This window comes from Periplaneta americana, chromosome 3 (assembly GCF_040183065.1).
Source record: "Periplaneta americana isolate PAMFEO1 chromosome 3, P.americana_PAMFEO1_priV1, whole genome shotgun sequence".
In the NCBI taxonomy this organism is placed as follows: domain Eukaryota; kingdom Metazoa; phylum Arthropoda; class Insecta; order Blattodea; family Blattidae; genus Periplaneta; species Periplaneta americana.
In genome coordinates this window covers 19489281-19504544 of record NC_091119.1, presented here as the reverse complement: position 1 = coordinate 19504544, position 15264 = coordinate 19489281, and the positions used below count along the sequence as shown (strand labels likewise).

The following is a 15264-nucleotide window of genomic DNA, read 5'->3' as shown; positions in this document are numbered from 1 at the left end:
GTTCTAATGTATGTAATTCCAATTACCAGTTTCGTCCTTCGTACTAGTAACTCATGTTGAAATAATTCTGTACCTACTCTGTAAAAGAGTACCTTACGTACTGTAAATTCAATCTTCACTTCTGCTCGATCCGAAAAGATAAAATTATTCAGACATGCTATCTACTGTCCGTCCAAGCGGTTATGTCGCAGGATCGTAGAAAGGAGAGAAATCACGTGACAGTTAATTACTTGACGAGGCCTTTTTATTTAAGTTATTTTAAACAGTTGTATGGGTATAATATTGCGTAGATGTCCAATTCCTAACAGAAATTATTGTTCTCAGAAAAGAGCTAAGACAGCCCAGCCACTAGCCTTTACAGAGAGGCGAGTAGAAGCTGGTGGGGAAAACCGGAATGCGATCTAGGCAAATGGACGACAGTACCTATGCGAAAATTATGCAATATTGAAAGCTCTTTCGTCATTGGAAAACGCGAACATATTTTTGGAACGTACTGTGACGGTAAGGCTACTATGGCTGTATATGCGGTCTTGGATCTGTGTGGAAGACGGTTGAACTTCATTAGTAGAAGGGGTGAGAGTGAAGTACATTAAAAAACTCAGGTACAATAAAAATTGAAGTAAAAATAAAATGATGTCCCTGTATTAGTACGAATTTTATCTACAGAGTGATTTCTTTACAAACCTTTACCCTTATACAGTATGGTCTACTCTTAAAGTGGCTGTACTGTATAACTTCTATGCAAAATGTTTTCTACAGGTGTCAAAAGAAAACTTGTTGTGCTACGAAAAAAGTACAAGTAATTGAATGGTTTGGAAAAAGCGAAACTGTGGTTCATCTCGCATCAGAATACGAAATAGGAATTAAAACTGTGCACGATTTAATGAAAAAAAAAATATATATAAAGTGTATGAATTATGTAAATCTACAACATGAGACCTGTAGGCCTACTATTCCTATCTTTTCACAGACAGCCGTCATAAGGAGTTTTGTCGTTGAAAACCAGACTTAAATTAGTAAACGTCTGATCTGTTATCTAGAATGTTAAAACAGAAGACCACGGAGGAAATTACGAAACTGTATTAATCTATGTACTTAATTTATGAAAACCTTATATGGCACGGATTATCCGATTTTTCGATTAACCGTTCACTCCACCCCCTTCATTACCACGGATAATAGAGATTCTACTGTAAGTGGAAATCTGCTGAGCAAGATCTGGAGAATATGGTGGCCGTGGAAGGACAGGTATTTTTGTGTTGTGCGAGGAATTCGCTTACCAAGAGCGACCGATGTGCTGGGGCATCGTCATGATGGAGAACCCAATTCTGTCCTTGCCACAAGTTGGGTCTTCTTCTTCGAACTGCATCACGAAGACGTCGAAGAATTGCAACATACGCCTCCTTACTGACAGTTTGACCCTCAGGAATAAACTCTAAATGTACGAGATCTGGATATCGAAGAACACTTCAAGCATTACTTTCCCCTTTGATCGGTCGGCACGGAATCTGAGGGGGAATGAATGAATGAATGAATGAATGAATGAGTGGGGGGAAGTGGGAGGAGAAACTTTAAAGGTACGTGAAAACACGTCCTTGCAAGGGGGGAGTTGGGGCTGTGAAAAACTGAATATGTGAGCTCCAAGCCTCTTGGCCACTTGTCTCACTTCGGGTTTCGCCGCCCCAGTGAAGGAGGGCTAGAAATTTCCAGTGGGTAAGCCGAAAATGGACGTCACTGATTAGCTACAACATACGGGGGGGGAGGAGGGGCAGAAGTACAGCGACCTGATCCGGAGGAGAGACGCGATGGAGAAGTCTAGGCACGAAACGGTGATAGCCAGTTTGGCTGTTTGAAGATTCGAACGCGTAGGGATTAATCTTACAATAGCCAATTGGCTCTTTGATGATTTTTCTCAGATCAGGAGACCAGCCAATTGGCTCTTCGATGACTCCAGTGATCTGTACAAGGGGACGATTGAATTCTGTTAGGGCCCGAGTTCGATGTGAATAATCATTAATTTTGAGCCGTCACCAATGTCTGGGGAAGTGAATGCAGGTCCGTGGCCCATTTCTTTTAGGGCTCATCCCGACATTTGTCTTAACGCCTTAGGAAAACCACGGAAATGAGATGTCTCAATTTTAGAGACTAGCCAGTTGGCTCTTAGGTAAAATGACTTGATTCGATGGATGTAGACTAGCCAATTGGCTCTATTACAACTCCATCGATTAGCAAAACGGACTTATTGGGGACGAGATGTTAGCTCAAGTTATTTAACCATCATAACGGAATTAGCCAATTGGCTTTTTGATGGTTTCTGTCAGATCCGGAGACTAGTCAATTGACTCTTCACTCCGTAGACCTGTAAGAGGGATAGAATGGATTTATAGCCCGAGTTAGAGCAGGCCATTTCACAGTGGTTGCTTATTAGATTAAGTCATGAATTAATAATCTACTACCTAAATCTGGGAGTGACACCTGCCTCCCTGTTTTCCTGTCTTAAGAGAATAGCTAGTGGACCTGTCTGGTGTCTTCGCCGTAACCTAGGATCATACCGGCCGAGGCCTGATATGAGCGGGTTGGGGCTGGCACGAGCGGCCTCATACAGGTTTCTAGCCAATCGAGCAATGAACTCTTCTCTTTTCCCAATTGGTGAGCCGGTAGATTTCCACGTTGAAGAGTGCGGACCGTAAAGTAAACACCATGTCTCGTCACCTGTGATCACTCTGTGCAAGAGAGTTGGATCCTGGTCCACCCTGTCAATCACGTCTCCACTAACCAGTTGCCGCTCTTCCCGCTGCTCATCTCCTAGGCTTCTTGGAACAACGTGCTCACACACACGTTGCATTTACAAATCATTGTGGAGAATGGATTTTACAGAACCATGCGAAATGCCTAACAAAGTAGCCACATCATCTATTGACTGTCTGCGGTCTCGTCTGATTTTTGTGCAACTCGAGCTATCATTTCTTCAGTTCTTGCCAATCTAAGGCCCGATTGTATAAACCATTTAATCTTAGATCAGAGGTTAAATTGATCCTTGTTTCAGCTGAACTTGGAATTTTGTGTTGTATAAAGTCTAATTTGAGATTAATTTGTCTCAAACTAAAGTCAACTTTGACTGAAGAAATTTCTCCGATTAAGTTAGATGATCCAAGTTCAGTTATTTCTTTTCTGTTTGAAATATACGAGTGACAGATTGTGGAAATAAAATATCCATTATTATTAATATTAATAGATATGTTAGGTACATTTATATATATTTCTTTCAATTTCTTGCCTTAATACACAAACATTCTTATATTTTATAAGGCTCTATCGTATTCAGCAGTATTAAATAACATAACCTATAATTATATTATGTTTATAACAATCATTAATTATTAATGGATATGATAGGTACATTCATAAATGTTCAATTAACTGTATTACTAAACGAAAATTGTCGTTTTATAAAGCTTTATTATGTTTAGCAGTATCAAACACCATAACATGATAACAACTTGGAGAACAGTCAACCTTCTTATTGTCCGCCATTATTTACATTGCAAAAAAAAACAGTGTCTCCAACAGAGTGTAATACGGAAAATCGCCAAAAAGTAGTTGTAAAGTCGCTAGATTTCTCATTATCAACAAAGAAAGATTAAATTTTGTCACTACGGGGTGCTAAAAAGGTCACTAAATCCCTATTTAAGCAATATAAAAGTTAAAATAAATTGTTGTTGAAAAAGAGTTAAAATCGCTAGATTGGCAACACTGAACAAACCTGTATAACATGGTCCGCGCATCACGTATTTCACATGTTTATGCGATGTTGCCAAATCCTTTTCACGTGAACTTAGAGATTGCATTTGAACCAAGGTAATTTGATCGCAGAAAAGTTTTATACAATAGAAGAAGTGTCTGAGCTCGGTTTACTTTTCGATCTTCGATCAAAGTTGATCTTTAGTCAGGGAGTTTTATACAATTGGGCCTAAGTCTTCCTGAACGTGGATCATCATCCGTTGAAAGACGGTCACTTGTGAAGCGCTTGTGCCACTCATATACTGGGGTCCGAGACATTGCTTCTTCTCCATAGGCTTGGCGCATGAGTGCAAAAGTCTCAGTAAATGTTTCACAGAGTTTAACAGAGCTCTTTCAAGCTCATTTTATCACATATACCTATGGCCCTACGTCTTCATTAAACGAAGCGGAAATCTGCACTGTATTACACGTCTTCATTAAATAACTTAAATAAGTATATAGCAAATAATAAAATCTCCTATATGTAATTATATTTCTTTCTGTGTGACATTCCGAAATTAGTCTTAGCTGACAACAAATTTTTCATTACTCTATGGTTCTCCCAGGTCTTGATCTTAATCGAAGTACACAGTATTAGGCGCGTGAGGAAAACCCATACCACAGCTACAGTAAGGAAATAAAACAGCCGCACTGTAGCCAACATAATAATGTAAAATTATAGATTAAATTTATGTATATTTACCCTTGTGAAATATATATTGCGTGGCAGTATATGGAGATTCATCAGGTAGTAGATAATGCGACTTTGGATGGGTCCCTCATGTTTATGTATCTCCACGCTTTCACCTGTGTAATAAACATCTGGGAGTTGAGAAATGTCATTCATCACAAATAACGAACTTATCAAACTTAATGGTATTAATGTCGTTTTCATGCCCACTTCCAAATTAAGGGGATACTACACTGAAATTTCGGAACTCCATTTTTTTAAGTGTCAACTCTGATGAAATTAATAACTTCCATGTACGTAAGGCTAGATTAATCGATTTTTTATGACTGATAAGTATATCCAGAGTGTGAATTAATATTTCTGATGAGGAGGGATAGAATCTTAGATAGAGAATCCATACATAAAATTATTATCATCCTCAATCAATACCGCTCAACGCTTGCTGCCATTAAGTTGCTTGTCTTGCATCTTGCTCATATTATTATATCCGTGAGCAGGCTTAAGATAAGATGTGTAATTCCTAAGTTATTGATTGTTATCAGCTTGCCGGTGATGATAATACATCAATAGTCTAATAATTTCTTTGCTTACTTTATAATTTATAAAGTATACTCTTATTAAAATAATGAAATTATATTTTGTGAGGGGGGATAGAAGTTGTCCCTGGCAGAGATGTTAATATGAATTTATGAGAGGGGATAACTTTCCAACAGGGGGGGGAATTCCCCATCCCCCCGTTAATTTGCACCCTGGATATATCCTGATAATAAAGACAAATGAACAAAATTTCATCCAAGTATGATAAGTTGATTGCATTTTATTAAGACTTTTAATAAAATATTATATCGTTCTATATAAAAAGTTTCTTGCTTCACAATTTACATTATTTTTAACTGATATTTACTTATATGTTTCCTTAGGAACAAGACTTACTATGGGGTTTTGCTGTAAAGTAAATCAGTAAGTAATTAGAAAATTTAATTAAAATAATAAATATAATAATAATAACAATAATAATAATAATACTACTAACAACAATAATAATATCAATAATACTAACAATAACAATAATAATAGTAATAATAATAATAATAATAATAATAATAAATTTACAATTATGTACAGTAAAACATAATAAAATTTGTTTACACGTATACAAGGAACCACTTAAGTGAATATTAGTTAAAATAATGTATATTGTGACACAAGAGACTTTTTATATAGGCCTAAAGCGATAAAATAATGTAATTTTTCAGTAAGTTTTCGTTAACAGAAAAATTGTTATACAGGATGTTTCACGAGGATTTACAGTATCTTACGTACCTTATTTCCGAAGACATTCTAAGCATAAAATGCCATAAACATGTGTCCTAATCTCAATATTTTCAGAATTACACTAATTTGAAGTTGGTTGTAAAATACCATTAGCCTATTCTTGAGTTTTAAGAGATAGAATATTACAAATAAAGAATGAACTATTCAGAAGTATCATTTCTTTAATTAGCTAGTATTCTGAAGCTAAAAATGTGTTGTGAATTCCGTAGTTACTTCGTACAGATTTTTTTTTTTTTTTTTTTTCAATTTTTAACTACAAAATTATCCATGTTCGATCTTTCGTACATTACTTTTAACACTTGAATATAAATATTGATTAAATGGCGATCGTACTCGTGTTAATTATGTAAGCATGTGCGGTTTACAACTATTTCGGTGCTACTTCACACCATCCTCAGAGCCTTCTGTGTCTCGGCGTCATCTCAACTTCGCTGCCTGTTGTGTGGGTGCGTTCGTTGATGAAGAGTTGTGTCAAATAGCGTGTGTGTTCTGAAATTGATCTGTGTGTTGAGTATGAACAATTTAGAACATTATGAAATATACAGACACTCTAAAACACACCCTAATCAAATACTCAACACACAGATCAATTTCAGAACACACACACTATTTGGCACAACTCTTCATCGCACGAATGCACCCACACAACAGGCAGCGAAGTTGAGATGACGCCGAGACACAGACGGCTCCGAGAATGGTGTGAAGTAGCACCGAAACAGCTGTAAGCCGCACATGCTGACATAATTAACACGAGTAAGATCGCCAGTTAATCAATTATTTACAAAATTATATTTTGTTAAGCATTTATCACAACAATTGTTACAATTCACGCCACTCTTGTAAATAAATTCTTTGAGATTATACATTAGGATGCATAATTAAACTGTAAAGAATCAAGTTCCTAAAGTCGTATAATTTGTAATATTTTTTTGTGATAAATGCGTAAGAATGATGTCATTTTTAGTTAAAAATTAAAGAGAAATCTACACAAAGCAATCAACAATACATTTTTAGCTTTAGAACACTAGCCAATTAAAGAAATGACACTTCTGAACAGTTCAATCTCTATTTGTAATATTTTTTTACACGTAAAACTAAAGAAGAAAGGTATTTTACTAAAAATTTTAAATTAGTTTAACTCTGAAAATATTGAGATTAGGACAAATGTTTATATGACATTTTTTGCTTAGAATGTCTTCGGAAATAAACTACGTAAGTAACGGTATAATCCATAGTTTGAAAGAAAGAAAGATTGGGTTTGCAGTAAATAGCTTCATTTTTCACAGGAATTTGGTCCCTTTATAAATGTCAGTGAATTTCACGTAGGTATAAGGACAGGAGTGCAACACTTCTTTCGAAGGGATGTCCTTAAACTTCTGGTAGAATCTGTATGGATGTTTGATGAAGCCCAGTTTCATTTAAACAGCTTCGTATTATGCACAGGAAAATTCATGGCAACTTCATAAGCGGCCCCTAATTGCACAAAAGGTAACCGTTTGGAGTGCTCTCCCTTCCAAAAGAATTATTGGACCATATTTCTTTGAGGATGCCAATGGTAATTTTCAAGGAGTAGTGCTTACATGTAAATGGCATAGTATATATTTTTATATTTAAAATGATAAAATTTAATTTACTACAATATCTAAAGTTTCATTTCACTACTTAATAATATCCCGTTTCTTTGGCCCCCTGTGTATTAATATGAACTCAATTTAATAAGCAAACATATTAAGCCAATTTCGAATATTACCACTCCCATGTTAAAAAAGATTTGAATATGACACTCAAATTCATTAAAAAGGGTAGGTATTACTAATCTCTATGCGGATGACGTGAATATGTTAGGAGAAAATCCACAAACGATTAGGGAAAACACGGGAATTTTACTGGAAGCAAGTAAAGAGATAGGTTTGGAAGTAAATCCCGAAAAGACAAAAAGTATATGATTATGTCTCGTGACGAGAATATTGTACGAAATGGAAATATAAAAATTGGAAATTTATCTTTTGAAGAGGTGGAGAAGTTCAAATATCTTGGAGCAACAGTAATAAATATAAATGATACTCGGGAGGAAATTAAACACAGAATAAATATGGGAAATGCCTGTTATTATTCGGTTGAGAAGCTTTTATCATCCAGTCTGCTGTCAAAAAATCTGAAAGTTAGAATTTATAAAACAGTTATATTACTGGTTGTTCTTTATGGTTGTGAAACTTGGACTCTCACTTTGAGAGAGGAGAGGGGTGTTTGAGAATAAGGTGCTTAGGAAAATATTTGGAGCTAAGAGGGATGAAGTTACAGGAGAATGGAGAAAATTACACAACACAGAACTGCACACATTGTATTCTTCACCCGACATAATTAGGAACATTAAATCCAGACGTTTGAGATGGGCAGGGCATGTAGCACGTATGGGCGAATCCAGAAATGCATATAGAGTGTTAGTTGGGAGGCCGGAGGGAAAAAGACCATTAGGGAGGCCGAGACGTAGATGGGAAGATAATATTAAAATGAATTTGAGGGAGGTGGGATGTGATGATAGAGAATGGATTAATGTTGCTCAGGATAGGGACCAATGGCGGGCTTATGTGCGGGCGGCAATGAACCTCCGGGTTCCTTAAAAGCCAGTAAGTAGTAGTAGTAATAAGTATTACTAATCAAATGTTCAATTAAAATTTAGTTGACAGATATAGCATAATGAATATTTATACCATCAACAAAATTTTGTAAGGTTACCCAATCCCATGTTGAAAAAAAAATCCAAAAGGAAGAAAAATCATAGGAAGGCCTTTTAAGAGCTGGGAAGATTCTGCTTTGTAACAAATTGAACAAATCTATTTACAATATTACTGGACAGGAAAAAGAATTTGAGATACTCTGTAAAGTTTTCCACCTCTTCTTTAACTCACAGTAAATATTTCGTATGTACCTGCGTTTATAAGCTTGATGAAACTGACGTCCGGTTCTTCTTTCTCATCCAGCGGCATGTACTGCTCTGCATAATGCTGAATTCTTTGTGTGAAATCTTTGACCACTTCTTCAGTTGTTTTCTCCTTATAGTCCGGACTGAATACCTTCACTTCCTAACGAGAAATGTGAAATTCGTTGTGAATCATGTCATATCGAGGAATGGAGACATTCCCTCACCTGTACGTTCCCCCGATTTAAGTGCATGTGATTTCTTTTTATGGGGGTATCTGAAAAGTAGGGTACACACAAACAAACCGCAAAACATTGAACAATTAAAGACAGCAATTCGCGAAGAAATTTCAAACATCACAGTCGAGATGTTGCAAAATATAATGAGAAATTTGAAAGAGCGATTACGAGAATGTATGCACGTTGGTGGAGGGCATTTGAAGGACACCGTTTTCAAATAGTAGTGGTTACAGGCAAATGGCATACTATATTTTGTATTCTACTGTATATAATAAAATTTAATTCATTACAATATCTGAATCTTCATTTCGCTACTTAAAAATCGTTCGTTTCTTTGGCACACACTGTATAATATACGTACCGTAATATTCTTTTTAATTATTTCTGGGTCAGTACATATTGATTCTACATAGAACAGTTTGTAGCCCTTCTCATCAACGACGCTTTTAATCATTTCTCTTCGCTCTCTAGTTGAGTTAGTAGCGTCAATTATCTGCAAAACAAACATATTAGGCGAATAATTTGTCATATCTAGCTTCTTTTAATGTATTGGGTGTCCGCCGGTTAGGTTGATCGGAAACAACCGAAACTGGTTGAACTGTACTGTCAACGCACTCAAAGTCGGCCTTCGCGAGCTGTAACCGATTTCGTATGCAGTTGAGTTGTGAGTGCCGTGCTAGTTTGACATGTTTATTGTTCTGTGAGTTGATCGTTGTGCAATATGTTGCGAATGCCGTCAATATTATGATTATTATTAACATGCCTGTGTTGTATATGAAATGCTCGTCCGAATCCAATGGAAAACTATCCTGAATTTGGATTTTTCGTGGTTTTGTAAGTCTCTTCAGGAGAATTCCGGAAAAGTATGTACTAAAAAGGGTCAAGAGCAGCTCCCTTCCTAACTCTGTAACCCTTCATTATCACGTAATTCCATATGAAGAGTCCACTGCAAAAATGATGGATGTCACTTTCTTGTCGAAAATGAACCAAGACTGTCAATACATAGCTTAAGATATGTAGAATGTACATAGAGAGTTATATGGCATTAACACTGATAGTAATTGTTTAGTAATGATCGGAAAATCACAGTTAAGCTTTGAGCGCTAAGCATTTCAAACTTTCAATTGCTTCTCCTGAAAAATGTATTCCAAATGACCAGTGGCGTAGCATGAAATTTTGAGCAGGGCAAGTTAACTCAAGTTGTCTTTCATGCAATATGAGAAAACGTATTACAAAAATGCAGTCTTAAATAAATAGTAGTCAATTTCAAGTCAGCAGTCGAAGATTGGTCGGAACATCGTAAGTAACACCAATAAGGCATGACCTCAAATGATACGTAGCAAAATATGATTTCACGGTTTACACATATCTCTAACAAATAGACACGTATACGTATAACATTAGCTCACTCCCTGTCATACTTACAGAAATCACAATATTAGTATCATTACGTAAGTATGCGTCTGTCTTTTGGTTGTGTCCTTCATTGACAGTAAGGGAGTCGGTCATTTGTTTTTTAAATCACACTTTTGTTCGTAAGTCAGTCTTGATAATACAATTGTCCTAAAAAATTCAAGTAAATTAGTGTCAGGAACTGTTATTTCACTCATTATTTATTATATCAGCCACAATGCACACTAACACTTCAACTGAACACAACTGACGAAAAGGGATAACTGGGAAACTACTTATTTTAAATGTTAAAGCTAGCTTCTTGCAAGCCTTGCGACTAGGGTAATTTAGTTAGAAAGAGATGGAAAATCTGCGGGGTGGATTACACAGAAGAAACCAGTCTGCTTGGAAGCTGGTGTGTGCAGGCTTCTTGTTTACTGCTGCATCACAAATCATCCTGAGCTGCCGCATCACAACATTTAACGCGTAAATATAAATTCTATTAAAATTAATAAATAATTTTCTCCATAAACTGCAGGTTTATTATGAAATCATTATTAACTGGGGAAGCTAAGCTTTTTAGCTTACATTGACGCTACGCCACTGCAAATGACATCCATCATTCTTGCAGTGGACTCTTCATATACTATCCACAAATCTCCCGCAACAGGACTGTCACTTGTCAGAGAGACTGACAACAATGTAACGCTTATATTCAAACTCTTGTTTTCAGTTAGATTGTAGATTTCAAATCAGTATGTCTGTTAAACAGTCAAGGGAAGCATCGCTGTGCAGATGTCACAAAAGAAAAGGAAAGTGTTTAATATTGAAGAAAAGTCACACATACTGTAATATAGGACTAGAAAATGGGGAAACAAACGTCAACATCGCGAAGAAATTGTTGTATCACACTCAACGATTTGTACAATTTGGAAGGACAGTCTCTTTTCGAACACAATTCTATAAAAATCAGGCAGGCAGATCATCTGAGCGCAAAGATACTGTATTAAAGAAGCTTTACTGGTATTTTCATTTTTGTACTGTTAATTACGTAATTTTTGTAATGCAGTAACTGGAACGATGATGTGTCATTCGTGACTATTATACCGAGCTCTTCAAAAAGAAGGAGCAGATTTCAAATATTTATTTCTTCCAAACTACAAAAGATAGAAACACAATTCCAACGTTTCTTGACAGACGAAAGTTTTAATTTTGAACAGTCCGGGTAGAAGTTCCAATCACGGCCGCATTGGCGCTGTTGATTGTCTGTAGTAAAATGGCGACACAACAGGAAAAAGCATTTTGTGTGCTGCAATTAGCAAAAGTAGAGTCCATTATTGAAGTTCAATGTGTCAGTTTAAAAAACAACCGCCTCGTCATAAGCAGATTTACCAGTGGCATCGAAAATTCGTAGAAGATGGTTGCATCTGCAAATAGGAAAGCACGGGACGTCCACGCACATCGAATGAAAATGTCGATCGTATTCGTACAGTTTACGAAAGGACCAACTTCATCGTCGGTGGCCTCCCAGGTCTCCAGACCTCACTCCTTGTGATTTTTATCTTTGGGGTTACGTAAAAGACCGTGTTTTTATCCTCCCTATGCCTGATACTCTTGAAAGTCTGTGACATCGAATTGTTGAAGCTGTGAATTTTCAGTTCTCTCTTTGCTCATGTTGTGGATTTTTTTGGGGTCCTTTCGTAAACTGTACGAATACGCTCGATATTTTCATTCGATGTGCGTGGACGTCCCGTGCTTTTCTGTTTTCAGATGCAACCATCTTCTACGAATTTTCGATGCCACTGGTAAATCTGCTTATGACGAGGCGGATGTTTATTAAACTGACGGCGAAAAGCGCGTTGAACTTCAATAATGGACTCTAGTTTTGCTAATTGAAACACAAAAAATGCTTTTTCCTGTTGTGTCGCCATTTTACTGCAGACAATCAACGACGCCAATGCGGCCGCGCATGACAAGCAACAGCGCCAATGCGGCCGTGATTGAAATTTCTACCGGCACTGTTCAAAATTTAAACTTTCGTCTGTCCAGGAACGTTGGAATTGAGTTTCTATCTTTTGTAGTTTGGAAGAAATAAATATTTGAAATCTGCTCCTTATTTTTGAATAGCCCTGTATTATACAGCACTTACAGTAAGTTAAAAACATGATTAATTGATGAACTAGTGGACTTACTCGTGTTAAATATGTAATATTTGTCCGGCTTACAGCTGTTTCAGTGCTTCACGCATCATCATCAGAGCCTACTGTATGTACTACGTTATTGAACAATTTACATTGTTGCTACTTCTTTTCTCACTTGTTATAGGTTTTTATATTTTGCTGGCATATTATTGCTGTACGTGCTGTATAAACATTAGAAGAAAAAATCCTCTTCAGTCCCTCTCCACAAATACTGTATTGTAAATACAGTACTGTATTTCTGTTACTCTTGTAAGTTTTCACTCTATTCTGTTCAATAGCCATGTAAGTATGCAGCCTAAAATTTATAGATATGAAATTTTTAGCAAAAAAAAACCGGTTTGTGTGACATCGGCTATAACGATCGCAAACTGGCGGTCCCTTCGGAGTCGTTATAACCGGTTTCGACTGCATAAAGTCAAACCTTATAAAATCAATGACATTATTTACGATTCACCATATATAGGCTAAGAGTTAGCCTACATATGAATCTAATAGTTCGTAAATTAATAATTAAAGGGCAGAAAGATGTGCGTTATGCCTTAAATTAATTGCCAACGGACTATAGGCCTACTGTTGTCATTCACTCACGTAAACAGCGCCAAGAGAGTACAGTCTGGTAATGCGAACCTCATCACTTCATTCAATCGATCTATAAATACTGTAATGAAGTTGTAATATAGTTATTACGATTTAAAAACTTACCTCAAATGTTACCTGTCACCGCCTGACGATTAAAGGATGCATTACAATGAACCACATTATACATCCGTAAATTATCGAAAGAGAAAGTTCGACGTTTCTCACTCCAACGGTTTTTCAACATCGAAAAGCTTCTTTCCGTGTCACAAGATGTTAGAGGTGTAAATGAAAAAAGCGCCGTAGTATTGTAGTTTTTCCCTCCACTCAAAATGTTACACATAACTGTATAACCGGTTCTTTTTTTGCAGAATTTGTGGAATTTTTCTTTCACCTTTTCACCTATAAAATGTGGATTATCAAGTTTCTTGAACGGAGTATTTGCAGAAATCATCATATTTCATAAATCGACATTCAATTCAGACCGTGTATGTTTTTCATTATTTGATGTCTAAGACCTTTGTACATTTTCGGTATGTTTCTTCTGTTATAATGCCACTCCATGTAATATTTCCTACGTATTTTAATTTCATATTTGCGCACGGCACAAAAAATATTTTCCCCTTGCGAAATCAAAATCTCTCTTCCGTATTTATTTCTTAGACTGTTTGTTCGATTATGCGCACTGTTCAAAACATACAGAGGTGAGCCTGCCTGGAGAGAAATAAAAAATAGGTTGCAGCCGCCAAATTACTCTTCAAGGAACGACCACTCATATAAATTGAGGGAAAGAAGGCAGAGGACGGACACTGGAAAGTTTTCTTTTCTCAATCGTACTATCAGGGACTGGAATGCTTTACCTGCAGACTTACTAAGGGCTTTACCAACAACCAAAAATGCATTTAAAAATAGGCTTAAGGACCTTACTAATAGACGGTAATTATACACAGTATTTAAAGGGTGTAAATGATATGAAGTTTTTGAAGTGTTGTATCAGTGAAGAATTATGTTGTGTCAGTGAAGTGTGTTGTATCAGTGAAGAATTATGTTGTGCCGGTGAAGTGTGCTGTGTCAGTGAAACGTGTTCCTGTCAATGAAGCTTTATAGTTTATAGTGGCAGTGCAAAGTATTTGAACAGTGAAATGTTTTTGAAGTGTTAGTGAAATCAGGATAGAATCAGTGAAATGTGTCGTAGTTCCAGTGCAGTGAGTGAGTTGACAGCGAAATGAGTGTAATGTTGAAAGGTACTTGTGCAGATATGAACATATCATACTCGTGGGTTTTAGTTCGATCTTAGTTTTAAGATACAAATTAGATTTATTTCAAATGTTATTTTAAGTGATTGTTTCATTTAATTTAATATATTCCCTGTTATTATTATTATTATTATTATTATTATTAATTATTGTTAGTATTAATTATTAGTATTATTAATTGAATTTTCTATACTAATAATAAATCTGTAGCCGAAATTTTTCTGGTAATTTTCGATTTTCCAAAAATAATTGGTCCTAACATATACAATTAACCACCCTGAAACCGAAAATCGCTTTTTTGAAATTTTTGTTTGTATGTCTGTCTGTCTGTCTGTATGTTTGTTACCTTTTCACGCGATAATGGCTGAACGGATTTCGATGAAAATTGGAATATAAATTAAGTTCGTTGTAACTTAGATTTTAGGCTATATGGCATTCAAAATACATTATTTAAAAGGGGGGTTATAAGGGGGCCTGAATTAAATAAATCGAAATATCTCGCTTATTATTGGTTTTTGTGAAATATGTTACATAACAAACGTTTCTTTAAAAATAATTTTCGATAAGTTTTATTCCTTGAAAAATTTTGATAGGACTGATATTTAATGAGATAAATGAGTTTTAAAATTAAAATAACTGCCATCTAAGGCCGTGTAATGAATTAAAAAACAAATGACTTCGTCTATAAGGGGCCTTGGACAGCAACAATCGAAAGCTATGAAAGATTGCCTACAGATAATGTTCCTGTGTTTGTATGAAGTAATATCAGAAGCTAAATTAACCGATTTGTATAATTAATTATTAATTCACCATTGGAAAGTGTAGTTTCTCTAGATGGACATAATGCTATAATGTTATTACAGTAACTTGTCAG

The 15264-nt window shown here is 35.9% G+C and overlaps 1 protein-coding gene across 1 annotated transcript in view; it reads right to left on the bottom strand.

Moving 5' to 3' along the window:
• LOC138696852 (6-phosphofructo-2-kinase/fructose-2,6-bisphosphatase 4-like) overlaps positions 1-15264 on the bottom strand; it is a 35043-nt gene that overhangs the window by 10664 nt on the left and 9115 nt on the right. The window contains exons 4-6 of the mRNA XM_069822300.1: positions 9327-9458; positions 8736-8889; positions 4484-4587 (exon numbers count right to left, since the gene is read on the bottom strand). Of these exons, the coding sequence (XP_069678401.1) occupies positions 4484-4587; positions 8736-8889; positions 9327-9458 (390 nt within the window). The remainder of the gene's footprint in view (positions 1-4483; positions 4588-8735; positions 8890-9326; positions 9459-15264) is intronic.